The 22,825-nt window shown below is 34.1% G+C and overlaps 1 protein-coding gene and 1 non-coding gene across 3 annotated transcripts in view; one reads left to right on the top strand and one right to left on the bottom strand.

The window, feature by feature from the left end:
• The window catches only part of Notum (palmitoleoyl-protein carboxylesterase notum), a 198,204-nt gene that overhangs the window by 135,328 nt on the left and 40,051 nt on the right, over positions 1-22,825 (top strand). For both annotated transcript variants that reach the window (XM_035352264.2, XM_035352263.2), the window contains exons 4-7: positions 8,295-8,390; positions 16,110-16,170; positions 18,997-19,055; positions 20,208-20,310. In XM_035352264.2, coding sequence (XP_035208155.1) covers positions 8,295-8,390; positions 16,110-16,170; positions 18,997-19,055; positions 20,208-20,310 — 319 coding nt within the window. The remainder of the gene's footprint in view (positions 1-8,294; positions 8,391-16,109; positions 16,171-18,996; positions 19,056-20,207; positions 20,311-22,825) is intronic.
• On the bottom strand, positions 19,236-19,309 carry TRNAP-GGG (transfer RNA proline (anticodon GGG)). The gene has a single exon. It is a non-coding gene; the product is annotated as a tRNA-Pro (tRNA).

The raw sequence follows: 22,825 nt of genomic DNA, 5'->3' as shown, positions 1-22,825 counted from the left end.
TCTGTGAGAAAGTGATAGTGTTAAGTATTTCAGAATGTTAACTACACCGAATTTCCAATATTTTAATATGGATGTAATTTTTTTATATGTATATTTCGTTAGATCTGGAAAGAAATCTCATCGCCAATAAATGTTTAAGTAAGTACATAGGTAGCAAATCTAAAACAGATGTATATATCAGATAATTAAAATCACAATAGCATGTTAAAAAGTAGTGTAAAATATTTTTTTCAAGAGATAATATTAACCAGATATCTAAAACAATACATCAGCTATAAAGTTTACATAGCAAATACCAATTTTCAGTTTGCCTATAAAATAATTATATAAAAATCGCACCATCAAGGAGTGAGCAGACTATTATTTCACCCGAATATCGGGCGATATCTGACTATCGAAGAAGAGCGAACAAAGAAAGGGTCACTCCTGTTTTTGTGTGAAAAGGGACCGCTTTTTACTAGAGTGAAATATCGCTCCTTCGAGGTTGGTGCCATTTTGGCATTAGAGGGAGGTGGGATATCACTCCTTTAGAGTCGGATAGGACTCTTTCGAATTTAGAGTGTAACTCTTGCGTTCGCACAGATAATGCGTTTTATGTAATTCCTGATTATTTTTGACTACGGCTTCGGGATACAGGAATTCAATCTTCAATTTCCAGATCTAACTTAAAGATCGATTCTGCTTTCTTTTTTAGATCTACTTCACATTCCTCTAACACTTTTATATTTACGGTTTCTTGTTTTGATAATTCAAACATTATCTTAACTTCATACCGTTTTGCATTTTGTTTTTGCTTTATCTACAGTCTCAAAAAGTGACATTCACATTCCTCTAACACTTTTATATTTACGGTTTCTTGTTTTGATAATTCAAACATTATCTTAACTTCATACCGTTTTGCATTTTGTTTTTGCTTTATCTACAGTCTCAAAAAAGTGATGGGACACTTGTGCTTTACAAAAGGAAACTGCAATAAAATAAATTAAAAAAACATGTAAAATTTTTTGTGGGTGTGTTTCATACTTAAATTTAGTAACAATTATTACATAACATACATTTTTTCAAAATATTAAAATATTAATTTAATAAAAATACAATTGCTTAGAACGGAGCAGAAAATGGCTCACTTAATTGATGGGACACTTGCTTTTCCATCAAATATTTATCCAAAAATTTGACTTTTTAAAAGGTTTTAATATTTTGTTCGATTTCCTTTTACTTTTAAAACATGATTTAATCTTCTTGGGATGGATTCGACTAACTTTTTTTTTTTTTTTTTTTTTTTTTTTTTTTTTTTTTTTTGATTTCTGGAGTGATTTTACCCCATTCTTCTTGAAGCACCGATTTTAATTGTTGTTTTGAAGAAATGGTGTGTTTGCGAATTCTTGATTCCAAATCTTGCCAAATATTCTCTATGGGATTTAATTGTGGAGATTGTGGGGGTGTTTTTATTATTTCAGGACAGTTATACAGCAGCCAGAGTCTAAGCACTGTGCTTGGGGTCATTGTCCTAATAGAATTTAAAATCGTTATGAAGTTTCAATTTTCGTGCTGAAGATTTCAAATTTTGATTTAAAATGTCAATATACTTGTACTGATCCATTATACTGTCAATAAAAACAAGAGTACCAACTCCAGCGGACGACATACACCCTCATACCATAACTCCTCCTCCACCATGTTTTACTCTTGGCACCAAGTTCTGTTTGCGAAATTCTTCCCTGGGTTTTCTCCACACCAAGATTCTACCGTCAGAACCAAATATATTAAATTTACTCTCATCAGCAAACATTCCAGTAATCAGAATTCTTATTTATGTTGGATTTTGCGAAAGCCAGTCTGAGTTTTCTATTCTTTTCACTTACGAAGAATTTTTTCCTGGCTGCTCTACCGTGATATCCAGTATCTTCTAATAGTCTCAGAATTAACAATTACTCCATATAATGCTTGTAAAACAGCAGCAACTTTAGGAGCACTCATTCTTGGATTTTTTTTAAATATTTCGAACTATAATTCGCTTTATTCCATTGGATAGCTTTGATGGTCGGCCAGGTCTTCTTTTATCCTGAATCATATGATTCTTTTTATATCGTTTAATGATATTGAAAACTGTTGAATGACTGAAGTTAACTATTTCAGTAGTTTCTCTAATAGATTTTCCACGCTCAATATGCACATTAAAGACTAATTTTCGAATTCCAGGCAAAGTTTCTTTTCGTTTAGCATTCATGGCTGCACAGAGCTAAAAAACACAAAAATTCCAAAACAAACTGGAGAGAAATACTGCAGACGATTTTATAAATTATTGGCAATTGCTTTTGAGTAAAAATAAATACCCCAAAAGATATTTTGATTGCTTAATTCAGTCGATTTTTGTTGCATAGTACGTAGTGTCCCATCACTTAAGTGAGCCATTTTCTGCTCCGTTCTAAACAATTGTATTTTTTATTAAATTAATATTTTAATATTTTGAGAAACTGGATGTTATGTAATAATTGTTACTAAATTTAAGTATGAAACACACCTACAAAAAATTTTACATGTTTTTTAAATTTATTTTATTACAGTTTTCTTTTGTAAAGCACAAGTGTCCCATCACTTTTTTGAGACACTGTAAACATTTCTTAATATTTTTTATCCAGGGTAATAACTAACAATATAATTCTATGCTTCTAAATTATGTTAATATTATCATAAATAATTCATTACAAATATTCTTGCAGTTCAATAAGTTCACAAATATTCTCACTTTTTTCATAAAGTCTGCGGCTTAGAGGGATCATTTTGTTTCGACTAGAGCCAGTGTCATTCAAACAAAATGATTGAAAAACTGTTTTTTGCTGCCCTGACCATAGATCCTTCTCTTCTTGGTTCTGCTGGCTTCTTAAGTAATTAATAACTAATCTTCATCGTCACGCACAGATAAATCCGAATCTGTTGGCATTTTCTACTCCTTTATTTACACTAAATCTAAAATTAACATAATGGTATAAAATACTAAACAAGTAGATACTATGATGTCACTTAACAGCACTGCAAATTTATTCGGATTCTTTCTTAATGAAGTCCAATCCACATCTAAATCTAAAATCACAAATTGGCGTCAGTGTTCCCCATCCTTCCTGGGTGTCTGCGCAAAATTTCTTTTCCCATTCGCAGCACTGAACTTATAAATTTAATATAGATGCTGTTCGCACACTTTTTAGAAAAATTTCATTGTATTTACAGAAATATTTTGTCTAAAATTTGTTGCTATATGAAAATGCTTTATAAGTTCTATTTGATAACTTATTTTTTGCTAGCTTTCTACATCGTAATTTTTAAAATAAGAATGTCTTTTGCAGTATCGGAAGAGGTATTTTATCTCATTCCTCTTGTACAGCTTTCCAAAATCAAAGTAGGGGGGGGGGTGCAGGTCGACCAAAAGCGTAAAATTCCATCAGGAGATTTAATAGGGATATGAGTGAAGGGTTATGGCCTTGACATCCGTTTCTTGTTCCATTTTTTTTCTAGGCCATTAGCAGTAAGTAGATTTTGAAGTGCGGCTGCTTGCTTTATCTTGATACAGTTCTATTGATTGATAGTACTGTGGATAAATAGAAGGTATTTCATATTTGAAAATTGGGTATAAAATATGTTCCTGATAATATGTTGAGTTGATCTTAACATATTTCCCCATTCTCTTTATTTTTAATTTGCCGTTATATGAAAATCCAGCAGAAATCCCTCTGAAAAACTTTCTTTAGATTCTTTACATCATGTTTTAAAATTTTCTTCTCTTTGATGATAATAAATCGATCTCTTTTTATTGCAATCATTTAAATACACTCAATATTCATTCATCGTGACAACATTTTTCCCTTTTTCTCAGGACAAATGTTTCTCATAAAGAATTCTGCAGTGCGTTCTGCATTCGGTGATATATCGTGGAGAAGGACTATGTATTTCATTATATTTTTTTTTCCTTTTTAAGAATTGAATCAGCATTAATCACTTTATTTACAATTGACACTGAGCATTTTAATTATTTTGCAAGTGTCTTCGAAATTTCTTTTAAGACTAAAGATCTTACCTTTGCTGCATTCGAAACATTTTTACACTGGATATGTATTTGGAATAATTTTTCCATTTGAAGCCAGACTTTGATTTCCCCCTCCCCCGTCTTGTTAGGGCAGTACTAGTTATAGTTTTTCGATGCCTAAATGTATTTAAGTATTGTGGTCAAAACTTCACCGTCTATTTTTTAATGGTTTCTTGATAAGCTATGAAGATCAAATTTTGCATGCACGCATACTTTGTGAATGACAATACAATGAATTAAAGCGTTCCCCCTGAATGTGATTTAGATTTTTAAAAATTTATGAAATGAATATTTTCACATATGTTTGCTTAACGAGGAGGTTCGGATAGAGCGGAAGGGGAAATTTTAAAATGAATTTTAAACGAGACTTTTAATATAATTGCCATATTTTTTACCATTTGACATTAAGAGAATTGTTGGAACTAAAAGAGTGATTATTCATTCCTGAAAAATGAATTTTAAACTAAATAATTTAATTGATAATGGGACATTGATACTAAAGTGAAAATAAAATAATAATAAGTTATAAAATAAGCTTTTACTTAAAACTCATAAAATAATCCATGAACTAAAAGGAGAAAAATAATTTACCATGTAGTTTCGAGCAAGAGATTAAATAATTCTCTTTACAAAATTCATCTACAATTTTATTATTCGTGAATAATAAAAGCATGAGCGCCTAAATTAGTCCATTCAACAAAGGGTTTGCCGAAGAAAAAAGTATAAAAGTCACCGGTTCTATAAGTTTTTTGTGGTGCTAAATCCAAATGTTAGGTTCATCTGTAGTGTTCAAAAACGCTTTCAGTTCGAAACCCGCCTCTTAATTTGCCACATCCTCAAACATCCAGGTCTCAGGCATCACAATAAAATCGGTCTGCTCTATTACTTCATCTGATGTAAGATCATGATAATACGCAGCCAAACTCTGAATGTTTAAGTTAGTGATAATCAATACAAAAATTAACGATAATCAATCGCTGTCAGTAGTGAAAAATTGGCTTGCTCTTTCAACGAGTGTTCTCAGGCAGTGTCGATCAAGTTTGGAATACTCATAATTAATTTCTTTAATTGTCCGTGCAATATTTCCTTTACTGTAACTAAATTTGAACTCATTCTTGTTGTAATTCAAATAGAAATCATCTAATGTTTTCACCCGACAGTATCTAACATATACCAACCGATTCTGATGAGATTTATCATAGCTATATACTGTTTCATCGAATATAGCTCCTTGTGATTCATGAATGGCAATTGCACCAGCTGGCACTAACTGAAATTGTTTGCGCTTACATTCAGTAACTCCACTAAGATTGATGTTAGCAGTTCTTCGGTGACTAGACTTCCATGTTAAACTATTATCCGAATGTTTGAACTTAGCTAAAGCATGTGGTCGAACTTTTATTCGTGCTAATTTACGCAACGTAAGTCCACAGTCGCACAACTTTGGTTTTTATCATTACACTCTTCCTTATCCATATCTATTTTAACCATTCTCAAAATACTTATATCTCCATTTAACAAACCATCTTCTACATCTATATCCGAAATTTCAATGAATGGTATCCCCTCTTTAGTTTAAGCGAGTGTAGTATGGAAGACCCCTTACTTCAACTAGTTTTAATTTATGCAATTTATTTCTCGCACTCACTATTCTTATTGTAAATGGTGATTACATCGAAAGCAATGCATTCATGCTCAGCTTGTGCGATACTGTGACCGTTATGCTTAACGTCATTTATATATTTCTGTGATACAAGCGTATTGCGTTAGGAATATTTTCCATGTACCATTTATCAGTGTAGAACTTACCGCCCACCAGAAGGGAATGCGCGGGGGCGCGGATGAACTCCACTCGCTCTGCCATGAAAATTCCCTTGATTATCTCTAACTTTGTCACACAGCTGGGACTGAAACTTAATACCAAATTCCAAAATGTATTTCATGTTTTTTAGTCTACGCTTTCATCAATCAAATCAAATATAAAAGAAGTCTCAATCTTATGCATTTGCGGAAATCTAGACGCTCTGAAATCGACAAAAGCGTCAAAATTTTTCTTTTCACAGACCGCCATGGAGGAACGATGTCTATGTTAAAAAAGTCACTTTGAGCAGCGAAGTCCTGTGAACAGACAGTTGATGTAAAAGATGGAAATGTGCTGGAATGAATTAGTGCATAAATTTCATATCTGAATAAGGCTCAGGATTTCTTCCTCATTTTCCTCCGGGTAGATCAGTCTGGTCATCTCCATATCATCTTTTAGGCTGCCCTGTCTTACGGGTGTTGTGCTGATTGAATTAGGATCTTTCGAGTTTGGCATTGGTTTCAATGAATAGTTCGGACACGTCCAATATTTCCCTATGAAGTTAGAGCCTTCAACTCAGCTATATGTTGTCTCGAGACAACAGCAGGCTGTGTAGTCTCACAAAGAATGCCACCAATCGAGGGGAATGTGTTGTGCTTATCAATAATTCGCACTTTTAAGTCTGCTTTATCGTACATCATTTGAGAAAGTCCTTATTGATTAAGAATCATAGGTGGTTGAAGGATGGAGGACATTTCGAAACGTGTGACTTCTATGTATCATAAGCAGAACCCTAATGAACTGAGCATATCAATTAAGCTGCGCGATCCGTACTTTCTATACAAAAAGGCCGGAACCCCCGACTTACAGGGGAGATATAAATGACCTTGGCTCACGGCTGTAAGTAAGTCAGCTTTTGCAAGTGATTTCTTCTTCCATTTGTCAATATTTCCTTTCTTCTTACTCATCACTACAAGATCTGTAAAAGCTTGAAGAGATTGTGAAATGAGATCCTGAACACCTTCCAAAAATCTATCTGTGGAAGGGTATCGTACACTTGGAATCGTGTATGTTCAACAGCAGGCTTAAACGCACTTAATTTTTAGCCTTTCCCTGTCCTCTGAAATCTTTCCTGATAACATGAATTAGTAATAACCTTGTGACCTGTAGGCCTGAAACGTACAATGTAAAGCATATTTAGCTATTGCAAATATTCCATCGCCATACCTTTCAAGGAGGCATGCTGATGATGAGGACGAAAGCCACCTTCAATCTCATTCATCAGTTCGTTAATTGTAAATTAGCATTCCGCTACATTGTTTTGAAGAAACGCGAAAATTGATTGCATTGCTGCTTCCGCATCATTTCTACGTCTGCCAGTATCTGGTTTTCCTTATTTGTCGGGTAGCTTTAGAGTCATGCAAAAGAAATAGTTTTGTGCATCAGTGTGGCGGGGTGTAATTCGTACTAAACGAGATACGCTTCAGGTGTCGAAAAGAAAGTCACATGTAGCTAATAAGTGCTGGCCTACACTAAAATCTAGTACATTATACGTTAATAACCCCAGAAAGGGAAATGCATAAAACGTTTCACTTACCCACTACTTGGGTGCAGTGCTGTTCAATAAATACACTCGTAATGATATCAATTCATTTATTTAATCATTCACGAATGAATACCTTCTTATTCTAGATTAATTATAGTACATACGAACATTACGACTACAGACACTGGCTGCACACGCCTCACGTGCCTCCAATTACTTTTGGATATAATCTGTCCACATCGTAGGTTGTCGCTTTTTGCAAACATTAATTCATTCTCACTTGCACTGGTGCAGTTAAGCTACTCACAATGTATCACTTATTTTCTGCTAAAGAGATTCGTGGTATGGAATTCACTTCATTTTTTAAGCTCGAACATTACGCCTTTTTCAACTACCTCACACCTTTCACGAAATGCGTGTCACGTGCTTCAATTACGAAGAAGAAATGCACAAATGTTTAATTTTTATCATTAATATATCCGAATGGCTATCAATGAAATATTGTTCTACACTATCTTTGTGGTTATCCTGCAATTCTTTTATAAATGCTTTTGTGTATGGATCCTTTTGCTGTTTACTAATTATGTTTTGAATTGACATATTGTTATTGGTAATGTTCTTACGACTGGTGCTTACTTTGGTCTGTTCTTACAACTGGAAGAGAGAAGAAAAAAAACTTTCACTGTTTAATAACTTCATAAATGTCCAGCTACTTAATTAGCAGACAATGTTTGGAAATGGATAAGAAAAATACTTAACTTCTATTAAGTAGATTTTGAATAATAGGGATGTAGCTTATAAATGCAGTGTTTTCGAAATTAACTTACTGCTAACTTTAATGTGAGTGTTGAAATATCTCTTTTCAGGTGGCTGGTATTGCTTCGATGAAAAGAGTTGCAACCATCGGTGGATGCGGTCTCGGAACCTCATGTCATCTACTTTATGGCCAGAAACAAGGAGTGGTAAGACAGTAAGGCCATGGATAACATCTATTTTACATAAACATGCTCTGTATAACTTTAATTTTTGATATTTTGATGCTCTACTCTGGCAGCTTTGCTTCAACGTGCAGCTTACTTCACATTGCTCATTTTTCACATCTCCTGCTTCGAAATAACCTAATGACTCTGCAGATACCTAATAGGCGACCAAAGAGACGGACAGTTACAACCATGCCTTTTCCGAGATTCGAACCCGGGCTGTTTGGTATCGCGGTCGGCTCCCCTAGCTACTATGCCGTATAGGCGGCTATTTAGAAAATACAGTATCTACTTAAATGGATCAAACAGTTTGAAAACTATTAATGAGAATTAAAATTTCTTGTAGAATAAATTCTTCTGTGTAAAAATGAGCTTCATTGATATTTGTCATAAATGAAAAATAAGTCTTCGATGCGATCAAAAATGAGAGTCAGATGATGAACATCTCAAAGCAGAATTTCATTCTTCCGATTCTATCCTGGAAATTTTGCTTAAATAGTTGAGCGATTCTGTTTCAGAAAATGAGTTAGTCTGTTTAATTTTGAAATTTCACTAAGTAATTTCAACACATTAAATTTCAAAATCAGTAATTTAATGGAAAATATTGAATCATACGGAAAATTCTGCGTTTTTTTACAATCATGAGTACAACTGAAGCAGTACAAAAACATAAGAAAATCATTCATTGAATCACGGAAGCACTATATTGTTCTTGACTTTTTGACATCTCTCCGGCAGCTGGAAATTTTTTTTTGTTTAAAAGTTTATTTGGTTTATTCGCAAAGAAATTATTGAAGTGTGGTTTGACGGTCTCCAAAGAAGTCAACTCCACGGTGTTCAACAAATTTTGAAGTGATCTGAAGAGATGAAAATCTGAATGCAGGATCCGGTGATTATGGAGGGGTCGACATCCCAGCAATTTAATAAGTCTTTGTCTGGAATTCATCGAAATGTGGGTTTTGAGCATTGTCGTGATGGAAGACGACACCTCCAGCACGATTGGTCAGTTCTGCACTTTTGGCTTCGATTCCTGCTTTTAAGACTGTCATTTGAGAAAAATATTTTTACGAATTTGTTGGCTGATTTGGTGGCAACAATTCATGATGTACAATTCCTTTGTTTTCTCACCATACATGAATTCTTTTTTTTTGGGGGGGGAAGGGGGCTTTCAGGCTCCTTTCCAGTGTTACTAAAGGAGATTCTTTTGGCCTACCCCATGATGGATACATGATGATTACATTTTTTTTCCTTGTAACATTATTGTTTAGTACATACACTTCTCATTTGCAGTAATGAGATGTTTGGAAAAAAAGAGTTACATTTCTTTTCGGCAAAGACAGCATGCCGAAATTCGAGCAAGCAATATTCTGTTCTGTTAAAGTATGGATACACATACATCCCTGCAGCTTACATACCCAGTTTTTCAAATGATCATGTACTGTACTTTATGGAATATTTATTCTGTCTGATAGTTCCTGAATTGCATAACTTCGATTAATAGCTACAGTTTCTTTTAATACGTCCTCGTTTACATAGGATGGTCGTCCAGAGCGGGCAACATTTTCTAGGCTGAAATATCCAGGACTAAACTTCTCAAACCATCTTCGAACTGTCATCAGAAACTGCACTTTTTCCCTATAGTGCAAAAATTTTACGAGCAGTTTGATTAGCACTTTTCCCCTTTTTTTTAAAACAAAAGAACGTAATATGACAAAAATAAAATTAATTTTGAATTCTCCGTTCTTGTCACTGAAACAAAACTTAAGCCACAACACGTGCTAGAATTATTCAACGAGTACGGAAAAGACCATATTTAAACATCTGCTTTAATCAAGATCAGTCCTTAACAGCAATAACAAAGTACTATATTTGCTCGCTTATTTTTCCCCTAGCTTTTAGAACAAGAATTTGAAATTTTTTTAAATGTTCATGTAATTTTCCCTTTCCTCGAGACGGTCAGAAAGTGAGGTCTCCTAAATTTTAAAATGAATTAATCTAGTGGTTGTTTCAATTGATTTTCTTGTGTATTTAGGATGCATGGGGTCTGATTAGTGGAGAGCTTCGAGAAAACAGAGATATTTAGCTCTTGTTGGTTCTGAAAATCATTGCCCGAGGGAAGACACACTGAACAGTGACGAAGACGATGACAACGGTAATGATGGCTATCGCAGTTAGGTTCTTACAATGGCACAGTTTCAGCAGCATTGAACGATTTGAGTCCTGCGAAAGTAGCTGTGAACTACAAGATGAGTGGGCGAGATTTACGATACAAGAAAGCATGTAGAGACATTAAGGTTTTTTTTTTTTTTTTTTTTTTTTTTTTAAAGCAGGAGAGATGACAAATGAACAATGCCCTTGCCGAGTCTCGAATCACGGACCTCTCGAATACGCGCCGAGTGTGCTTACCACTACACCACGAAGGCATGCTAAGAAGGCGGAAGAAATACCTTATATACTCCACCGTTTAAAGGGCGACTAGGGATTAGTGGACCCAATCGCCAAATCGTGGTTGTGGAGAATGATCATCCACTACCTTTTTTTAGTTCGGGCGCCACTGCAGAGACATTATGTATTTTTTGAAAGCAGGAGAGTTGAAAAATGAGCAATGCCCTCGCAGGGACTCAAACGATGGACCTCTCGAATACGCGCCGAGCGTGCTGATCACTACACCACGAAAGCATGCTACGAAGGCAGGAGAAATAAATTATAAGTAGATCTTATTAGATATTGCAATGTTAATATAACTATGTATTCTTACTGGAATGTAGGTTTCTTTTCAGTAAACAGTATTCCCATAGTTCCCGGTAGTTTAACCATAAATATTTTTTATTTGTCATGTTCTTACTGCATTCATTTCCTTCGAAAATTAAATTATTTGCATAATTTTCCTCTCTCGATTTTCGTGCGACAACATTACTGAAAAAATGGGGAAAGTAATTTGGAGGACAGTCGCATCAATTTGAAAAATCGCTGAACTTTCCGAATGAACTAATATATTTTATACAAATTTAAAACATGTAAGGAATTATAAGCATAAATGTAAATATGAAAAAAGAAATATATTACGTAACTAGCAAGATTTCCGTTATTTAATAACGTTGTAGAGTCCACCAGGATAACTCCTGTGTGAGAACTGTAAGAGTAGTAACTACACGGAAGAAGGATTAAAAAAGTACCCTTTATTAACTCTTTAAAATTTACAATGCGTCAACTCGACGCTAACAAACTACGCTTCTTCTTGGACGAACTGAAATTCAGATAAGGAAACTAAAACTTTGAAGATATGTACAAATAATAGAACTACGCTACAAGGTTCAGCTAAATTCCGTTTCTTAAACCCCCGTCGAAAACTAGTGGTGGTAAGTAAATGCAATAAGGCCACGCGAACCAGCAATAACTCTGGGAGCAAACGCTTAAACAGCAGAGGTGACAGCAATAGAATAACTCTCTTTCTTTCCTACTGGTGCATACGAGTCAGTTTCCCTTAGAAAGTCCTCCACGAAGGCATCCCTCTCCTTAGACAGATAGCCCTAGTGTGCTTTGCCATAATTAAATACACCAACACCTTTCTTTCCTACTGAAACTCGATTTTTAAACTCTTTCTTCAACGTCGAATTTGCATTCCTTCACGCGCGCTACCAAATTTAAATATTCTGTCAATTTTCAAACAATTAGGGGAATGAAGGCTTATAGGAAAGAATAACAAATTAAATAAAATTAGTTATTTGAACTAAATATAAATCCCTACAACGTTTTATTACAATTGTAATGCTTTGTTACAAACTTTATAGCAACAGAAGAAAGATACTGTAAGTTAAATATTTAAAGGCAAAAATTACAGTTAAACATAAAGCAACATTTAATCTTATCTAATTTTTACAACATACATTACAGTCCAGTTCATTTGAACCACATGGAGTAAGCATTTTCCGATAATACATGATAAAGATTTTGCTTTCATAAAAAATATAAAATGATTCATTTTTACATGCATTATTTCGGACAAAATTGTTAGTTTTGATTGTATTTAGAATAAAATAAAGTTTCAGATTTGTATTATAAAATTTTTGGTGTTGCTTTCGTTTGAGTGACACAAAGAAAATAATGTGCATTTGTAATAAAAATGAGAAAAATATTAATTTTGAGGAAATGTCAAAAATGGTTTTAAAAATTGTGAAAAAGTGCTCAATAATAATTAAAAGCTTTTAGCCCACCAGCGGCCGAGTGGTAAAGTCGCTGAACACTAGTAGTTCGGTCCGAGGTTCGAATCCCGCGAACGGGCTGGCTGCATGGGCGTTTTCGTGGTTTTCCCCATGTGTAACGTCTATACGAGCCAGTTTTTCCGTAGAAGTCCTCCACGAAGACATCCCTCCCCTTAGGTAGATAGCCCTAGTGTGCTTTGTCGTAATTAAATAAACCTATTAAAAACTTTTCTCCTGTTGGCTTGGGTGAAAAAAAGCGCCATTTCTCAGAGAATGACAACATCTACTTGGGATATATTACAAGACTTTTTCGATAATTTATTGGAAATCTTGCATACTTCCGATTTTGGTAAGCTAATCAACTTAAAAGAAGTCTTTTTTCACAATTCAATTTTAAATGGGTGGTTTATCAATTAATGTAGCTATTTTTTAAAGTTTACTCCAAGAAAACATCCTTTTCCTTAGGCAGATTGCTTTGATATAAATCTCTCCTCCAGGTGTGAGATTTTGCAGCTCTATATTTTTACATACAAATGTACGAATCACTCGCTTACATTATGGTTTGGTTTGGTTTGGTTTTATTAGATTACGGCAAAGCACTCGAGGGCTATCTGCCTTAAGGGAAGGATGCCTTCGTGGAGGACTTTTTAAGGGAAACTGGCTCATATACACGTTACACATGGGGAAAACCACGAAAACGCCCATGCAGCCAGCCCGTTCACGGGATTCGAACCTCGGACCGAACTACCAGTGTTCAGCGACGTTACCGCTCGGCCGCTGGTGGGCCGCTTACATTATGTGTTTACTTTTAAGCACATTATGTGTTTACTTTTAAGTAGCCCCCCAAAAAAAGCGAGAAAGTAAAATGTTACTTTAAACCAGTTGTAAATGACAAGTTTTCTGAGTACAGATATTACTTCACAATTTTACTTGAGAGAGGTTTCACTGCATCTTTAACAAGTATTCACCAACGAGATTTATAGCAGTATTCTATGCAATTATTATAAATTCAGTATTGTTGTAGCATTCATGTTATATTACGTTCTTCGAAAATGTGGCTTTATTAATGGATCATTTTTTATATATTTTGCGATTTTAAGCTATGATTTAGACAAAAAAAGAGTGTATTCAAATGTTTTTGAATTCAAGTTACATTGCTATTAAATTCTTTTCATGATATTAGTTCTAATGACTATCTGTCATTGTTTAGAATTTCATCGTGTTTTCGGCTTTTTCAAAGTTATATGTTCTGTTACTTTTTCTTGTGTTTTCTCATCTGTTGTATTGCGACGAAAATTCATTCTTAGGTAATCATTCCATCATTAGAACACTGATGAAGAAAGTGCATCAGTTACATATCAAGAAACAAACAAGTTCACATCGATCGTAAATTTCAGTCGATATGCTGGCAGTATTTCAGTTAACTTTCAGAAAAAGGAATATTTTTATATGACGAAACATACGTTGTTAAAAAAATTAACTGAATCTTTCTACCATGCCATAAAGTTGTAAATATATTTTCTGAAATTTTTCACGTAGTGGAAGATGCATAATCTTGCAAATATGTTTGAATATTTTATTGGTAGGGTATTATAAACCATTGTAAAGTTTACGTCGTGATTTCTGGTTGAACAGCTGGGTAAAATTCAAGAAATGAGTGAAATAGTCTTTAATCAGCAGCCCAAAATGATGGCTAATATTTATCGACTTTAAATTTTAAGAAACTGTTACGTTTCACTCATCAGTATTTTGGTTTTCTCCCTCAAGTTTGTTCTCTTAACGTTATTATTTTCAATGCTTATAGTACTTTATAGTTGCTCTGGATTCGAGATTATTTTCCACCACTGGCTAAAATATAATAGTTCGTCGCCTTTGGACGATCTGCTGTTCCGACACCTCTGAAATATAATCATATCCAATATGTTTCAAAGTTAATCTGATATCTCAATTATTTTCTTCATATTTCATTAAATCTAAGAAGAAGTTTCCATTATTTTACGGCATTTAAATTCCAAAAATACATTATTGAAAATTTTCGAGTTACAAAATATGAAAATTTTCTTTTTGGCAATATGGAAATAAAAAATAAACTGAAGTTATATTTCATTGCAGGATCCATTTGTTATGCAACATCCATTATTCGACCGCTCTGTGCGTTTTAATTTGTCAGGTAATCAAGGAACTCGGAAACTTCAAACTGAATTTAGACTAAAACTTTGTTAAATTACGAAGTAATGGTGTTAATGTACTCAATGTCTTTTCGCAAACCACCCTTTTCGTTTATATTTTCTTAGAACCACAATTATTGCTTATTTTATTAATATCAGACACTGAATATCAGTGTTTGGTTTAGGTTAAAATAACACTCCGAATAATGGTTCTTGTTATTTGATTTCTCCAATAATCGGTGTTTAATATTAATAAAATACTTTCCGTTGGGAAAATAAAATCTCTCTCCCCCAATTCGAGGTGTCTTCCAGATGAATTTTGTTTAGCTTATTTAAAGACATTCGTAATTAATATTTTCTACTTGTAATTCTTATGCACCCAATGTTTAATTCTCGACTGCATATGTGGAGAAAATATAACAATACCAAGTCTTGTTTCTTGATGTATAATGCGGGGTATAACTGTTTACCTAAACCGATTCACTATTAGAACTGCTTGGAATCCTAAAATACATGACATTTAGAAGTCAATTTCCCAACTCAACCATAAAATGTGAATTACTAATTCTTAATTCTGGGATTATAATATGCATCCTATTAATTATGCCAAACAAAAAATTTGCATTATATTCTAGCTTTTGCAATTTTATTCTGTTTCCATCTCTAAGTTATGCCTTTTTCTTCAATATGGTAGGCAAATTATTATTGGGAAGTGCTGGAAGAAGGCTTCAATATGGTAGGCAAATATGGCTTCAATATGGTAGGCAAATTATTATTGGGAAGTGCTGGAAGAAGGCTTCAATATGGTAGGCAAATATGGCTTCAATACGGTAGGCTTTCTTCAATATAGTAGGCAAATTATTATTGGGAAGTGCTGGAAGAAGGCTTCAATATGGTAGGCAAATATGGCTTCAATATGGTAGGCTTTCTTCAATATGGTAGACAAATTATTATTGGAAGTGGCTCAGTGTCTAATTGTGAGAACATTGTTTCATTAAGAAAGGGATATGCCTTTAGCGTCTATTCATAGTTAAACGGAAAAATGAATGCCTTGGTGGTACGAATGAAACTGCGATTAACAAATTATAATGGAGGCTTTCGAAAAAATAAAATATTCAGCAGGTGGCATGCCAAGAAAACTCATGGCTTAGCCACTTTTTTATCACAAATTTTAAAAACCTTTACATAATATATCATCTTTATTATTAATTATTAATTTTAATGCCGGAAATTATCAGTATATTTACTGTTCAGTGTATGTGTAATACTAATTTTATGTATAAAGTAAGCAGGTTGAGAAAGCTGTTGTAACGAATGATGTATCATTTTAGTTGGTGGAATACTTTCACCTGATCCAGAAGAAAACCCTTATTGGTGGGATGCTAATCAAGTGTAAGTATTTTAGTAATATATGCTTTTAAACTAAGGTTTTTTAACTTTTTCTTGTCAATTGCAGAAAAAGAAGAGGATTTTGTTTTTTTCTACATTCTCGAAATCTGTTCAGCACCACAGATAACACAAATTTGTGTTTTCATTTCAATCATTGTTTTGAATTTTTTTGTTGTCATGTTTTATTTTAATTTACTTCCTTGAAATATTTTCGAAATAATTTTAATAAAATTTAGAGCCTAGTCAACCGGTGGCTAAAACTGCGAAACACTGGTGAATTCGCCTGAATTCATTTCCTGCATGATGTTTTCTGGCTTTCCCCGTGTATAAGTCATTTTTAGGGAAACCCACTCCTTGCCTTTCAGATAGATAACCACGATTATTTTGCCACAGTTTCTTAGCATATCTGTATAAGCATTCAATTTTATTATAAATTGTAGTGCTCTCTCGTCTTAGGTGGTTTAAAGTTATGCGATTTTAATAATAATCGAAAGATATCAACTACAACAACGATGCATAATTTTATTTCATATGTATATGTTTAAATGCATTTTTTATTATTTGGTTCAAAAGCTTAGAAAATTATGACTTGAGATTTATAAGGCTAGCTGTCCTTAGGGCTAGCACGTAAAAGAGCCACTCTGGAGCAAGGAACGGAAATCTTACATTGTTAGTAACCCAAATCAAAAACTGATCTTATAGAACTTTAATAAACCTGCTTATTGCATTATTTATAATTACGCAACGCCATTATGTGTCACATTACAGTAAGCGCAGCTTAATGCTAACGTGGTTAATGTTGCCATTCGGATATTGTTTTTGAACTGTCAAAATCCCGGTTGTTTGTACATGGAAAATACATTGCTTATTGAGATCAACAATTCGGTTAATGTTATCATAATATTATAGAATGAAATTTTTAGATTAAAAAAAAACTAAAATCTAATTAATCAATCATTAAATTGCAGTCAAATAAAAGCTAAAATCGCTGAATAAGGTTCAAATACAATATAGAAATTTTAGAAAAGCTAATAAAGAATTATTTTAAATATAGTAATTTTTAATAAATGATAAAACAAAGGAATTTCATTAGCTAAAAATGTCTGAAGCCTACATGAATTGAGAGGAATTTAACGCTTGGATAATGAGGTAAAAAATCATGTTGCAGCATCAATGACAGAAAAAGATGATATCTGCCTGTCGCTTTCTGAAACAAATTTCCAGACACATTACGAATACGAACAGTTTCATAAACGAATTTTTGCGTAATGATTCCAGATAATTAACTGTTAATAAATTTTCCCTAATTAAATACTGTGAAAGGTAAGTATTTATATGTTTCTAGTTATATTAAATTAAAGTCCATTGAAAATTTGAAGAATATTCTCTCATCGCTTTAATGTTATCAAAATAGTTACGAACAAACGTGATCGCACTAAGCGAGGCATACTATAATGTTAAAAATAAAGAAGCGTTGATTTGTATGATGCGGCAGTGCTTTATATCGGGCGTATAATAGAAATGAGCCTGTAGATGTGGTGGTGATCGGCGGGTTCGAACTGCTAGGTTGTAGTCGCTTCCTTTGAATTTCGAAATTTACAGCAAAGTGGTTTTGTTTTTTAAACCTTGCTACTCTGTACCGAAGATAAACGAAACCGCGGTTACGGAACTCAGCTATATGTGGTTTTGGGGGCAAAGCAGGGAGTTGGAAAACTAGTTAATTAGCTTAAAATGCAGCATCGTAATAATACAGAAATGAAGGCTTCTTATGACTTGGAACTTCTAACAAATGGAATGCAATAAGGCTTTTACTTTTAATCAACTCCTAAAAATGTTTCCTTTTAACCGCAGAAAACAAAAGAAATTTTATATTATTGTTTCAATCTCAGAAAAATTGTTATTTGCAAAAATTCCATATTCACGACTGAAGAGAATTAATAATCCTCCACACTCCCCCCCCTTTTTTTTTGTTCACAGGCAATTATTGTATATCTATAACGCGCATGCTTAAAAGTTATTAGGCTAGGTTTTCCTTCTTGCGTAAAACACTGCATTAGATGAAAATTTGTTTTGGAACTTGTTTGTGTACCGTACTTATATTGTAAAGACTTTGTAGAGACGTTATGTATTTTGGAAGAGGCAAGATGAAAAATGAGCAATCGTCTTTGCTGGGAATCGAACCACGAACCTCTGGAATACCGGCTCAGTGTGCAGAACCATCACACCACGAAGGCACGCTAGAAAGGCGGGAGAAATACCTTATATATTCCCCCTTTTAAAGGGCGACTGGGAGTTTTAGGGGACCCAATCGCCAAATCCTGGGTGAGGAGAATCATCATCCAACACCCTTTTAGTTCGGGCGCCACTGTAGAGACATTAGGATTTTTTGGAAGCAGACAAGATGAAAAATGAGAAATCGCCTTCCCCGGGAATCAAACCACGGACCTCTGGAATACCGGCCCAACGTGCAGAACCACTCCACCATGAAGGCATGCTAAGATGGCGGGAGAAAAACCTTATAACTTCACTATGAATTTTTTGGCAATTTCCAATACCGATATATAAAAGTCCTTGTTGCACGCTCGATTTTTAGTTTTTCGTCTTTGTTATTACTTTGTGGTATATAATCAAATCAAATTTTTACTTTCTAAGAAATCCAGTCTATTTCTGCATTGTTTTATTATTTTTTTTTATTAGTATTAGATTTTCGTATTCGTTTGCTTCATTATTTAATTTTTATGTTCGTAACTTTATATACGACATCCAAAGTTAAACAATGTTAGTTGTTTTTCAATTACATATGACATTAACGGGCACTTTAAATTTCAGATTTTTACCATACTGCTCAAGTGATACATGGAGTGGTGCATCTCACTCATCCCGAAAAGGTAAAAGAAATGCATTCAATTTTAATTTGAAAGCTTTAATTTGTCTTTTCAGGCACAAAAAATAATAAGTGGTAGTTGAACTTGCTTTTCCACCTGAAACCGCATCTGCCATGTGCGAAGAGTTATCTTGTCGAGACATTAGGTATTTTTTGCAAGCAGGCAAGATGAAAAAGTAACAATCGTCTTCGCCGGGAATCGAACCACGGACCTCTGGAATCCCGGTCCAGCGCGCAGAACCACTACACCACAAAGGCACGCTAGGAAGGCGGAAGAAATACCTTATATACTTCCCCTTTTAAAGGGCGACTGGGGTTTTCAGGCGACTCAATTGCCAAATCCTGGGTGTGGAGAATCCTCATTCAACACCCTTTCAGTTCGGGCGCCATTGTAGAGACATTAGGATATTTTTTTGGGGGGGGGGAAGCCGGAGAGATGAAAAATTAACAATCATATTCCCCGGGAATCGAACCACGGACCTCTGGAATACCGGCCCAGTGTGCAGAACCACTACATTACGGCAATACTTTTTATTAATAAATAATTAAGAATAATATACTTGATGAAAAATATATAATTTAATGCTTAATTTCAATATTTTTGTTTCTCAAAAGTTTTGAACAAGATTAATTTTTATGTCATCTAGTCAACAATATATCTTTGTCATAAAGCATAGATGAGCAAACTCTTTGTTTCGAGAAAAATGCCTTGAAAGGTTTGACATATATTTGGCTGCAGAAAAATTGAATTATGACTCTTATACAATAATTCTTTTGAAGCATCTCAGAAATTATGCAGCTATCTGTTTTAATACAGCTTAAAATACGAAACATAGGAAATCTATGTAAGTGGAAACAGCGAAAAAAATGTAGATTTTTAGTTTGGGCGTAATACCGGTGATCGTCTTCAATGTAAAACATCCAGTTCTTGTTTGTACATTTATAAATTAATCGCAATATTGAATTGAATCTAGAACTAGTATTATAATACCTTTTAAAATAATTATTTAATTCTCAGAAATCTGGCATTGCTGGGTAATTTTACAGAAGCTTTCTCAGTTCTCTAAAGAAAACTGATTTAGTGTTTGATATAAATGTGTTTAGATTTATGTACATTAAGAAGCAATCTGTTTCAACAAGCGTTTTTTCGTTCTAGGTGAATTTTCTTTCTTAGGATCTCTGATAGTTATGGAAGTAATCAAGGATCTGTTGACCAAAGGGCTTTTTACGGCTGACATGCTGCTTTTGGCAGGTAGCAGGTAATTATAGGAATATGTTTGAAACTAATTAATACTATGCAGCAATTGAAATTATGAGATCAATTTCTCTATTAATTTTTTTCAATGTTTTCAGTCAAGTTATTTATTAAGTTTTTTGTTTAATAATTAGTTTCTTCTGCAAGTTTAGACTTAATGCATTTAACCTACTTTTCCGACTTCTCATGCATCTGAGCTATTTTTTATCATTTCCTATAAAATGTTTATACGACATGCTATATATAGTGTGACAAAAAAAGTCCGCTAACATTTGATAATTCAATAGTTCAATGAATAATGTAAGTAGAGAATTAAAAACTGACACACATTCTTGAAATGTTATGAGGTTTTATTGAAAAAAAAACTGCTTAAAGTGGCCAACAGGTGGGACTTCATGTGATAGCGAAAGCAATAAGTAGCATAACAATTGATTTTTAGCAAAGATATGTTAATTAAGATACAATAACACGCCGAACAAATATTAATTTAGAAGTCAAACAACAAAAATCAGCGTTATATTTTCAAATTCAATTCATCCTATAAATTTGAAAATATAACGCTGATTTTTGTTGTTTGACTTTTAAATTAAAGATTATGTTCTTTACAACATATGTTCAATATGTCGGCCGTCATTCATCAACAATACCTGGAGTCGAGGGACAATGTTGTGTACAGCACTGTACAGCATATGGTGAGAAACTGCCGTCGGATGTTGTCTTTTAGCATCCCTAATGAGGTCGAACGATCGTGGTAGACTTGCGATTTCATGTAACCCCACAACAAATAATCATTGAGATCTGGGAACCTGAGAGGCCAAGCAGGATGGAAATGGCGGCTCAGCAAAATGGCGGATGTGTGCAAGGAATCTTTCACACGTGAAGCAGTATGGGGTATAGCGCCGAAAGTCATACCTTCTAGCAGGTATTTATAAGACAAACTAGGAATGGATGCGATTCTGTAACATATCAGCGCGTCTTGCACCCGTCACACTGATAGTTTGAATAGCAGAACTACGCATTTCCTCAAAGAAAAAGGATCCGATTATGATTGATGTGATAAATTCGCATCACACCGTGACCAACACCCGGAGATGAGGCTAAGTGACAAAGTCATGAAGGGATTGATTTCCTCTCTCACTACAGCTCAATTCATACACGGTTTTCATGCAGCACCACTGACATTTTGCTGCCCAGCGCCATATGTCGGCCATTTTTTTTTTTTCAACAAAACCCCATGTCATTTCAAGTATGTGCTTCAATTGTTTACCTCTCTACCTACGTTATTCAATGAATTATTGAATTTTCAAATGTTAACGGTCTTTTAGGTTACCCTGTATATTCGAGATTAAAAGTTTTATTTCTCCTTTCTACCCTCGTAGATATTCTAATAATACATTAAATTGAACGTTTCGATAGAAATGTGCACTTTTATAACATTGCATATATAAAACAGTAGAGTATGTAATAGTATTTAATCTGTAAAAGCTTATAATTTTTCTTGACTAAAGTTTGCAGGACTTTAATGGTTTTTAATAACAAAGCAAGCATTTGCGGATTTAAAAATGGTAATTCTGAGCATGCTAGTTCCAGCATTTCAAGCAAATACACATATGTAAATAATTAAAGATATATGTTACGAAGAACAAAGGATCAAAATATTAAATAAGTTTTTCTCGATACTTACGTTCAGTCAATCTACCGAGTAGTCTATCATCATATTTAATCAAGTGGTGCAGTACGTATGTAGCACCATAAGACATTGCGATGTTGCGAACTTATTAGTTTCCTGTCCAATTTGGAATTTCTAGAAAGAATATCCCAAGGGACGGTCCAAAGGTTTCCCATTCCTCTTCCCCTACCAACAACCTCTCGAGAGAATTTCAGCTCGCCGTACATTTTGAGTGCTTCCTGGCCGGCACTTTATTTGTCGTGTGTATGTATGCATTATGATCAATGAATACAAATCATGGACTCACTTCACTCCGAAAAAGACATTGCCAAGCCGAATCTTGGTGCATTACTGTTGGGATGCAATGTTAACTGCCTCAATGAGATGAAGCAGTATGCTGCCACTGCACATAATGTTTTCCTTCCATAATGACTCTCATCGACCGTAACAATCAGCATTATGATATTTTGTTGTTGGTTACCTTCTTTCTTCACAGCAGCTGGTATCCAGAATCATTCTTGATGATGAATCGGGATGTTTCTGAGAACATCAGTTGGAACATGCTGCTATTAATGCTAGTTGCAATGAATATATTCATTATACTGACATAATCTATTCGACAATGGCCTGCTGTCAGCGAAATGTATGTAATAGGCTTCTATGTATGATTCAAATATGATATAATATGATATTCAAATATGATATAATCGCCAAAAAATGATTCTGGTCGATACGCCAATGCCGGTAGGGTTGGCAAGATCTGCGGCTATCTACCCAGGAGTAAGATTTCTATTTTTTTTCCCTAACAAAGATACAGATATGTCCTATTGATAACATACTGATCCTATCA

Source organism: Stegodyphus dumicola, chromosome 12 (genome assembly GCF_044657685.1).
Source record: "Stegodyphus dumicola isolate Sdum_Otavi_A_Nest chromosome 12, ASM4465768v1".
NCBI lineage: Eukaryota > Metazoa > Arthropoda > Arachnida > Araneae > Eresidae > Stegodyphus > Stegodyphus dumicola.
Note: the sequence above shows the minus strand (reverse complement) of the source record. Positions and strands in the feature narration are given on the sequence as shown.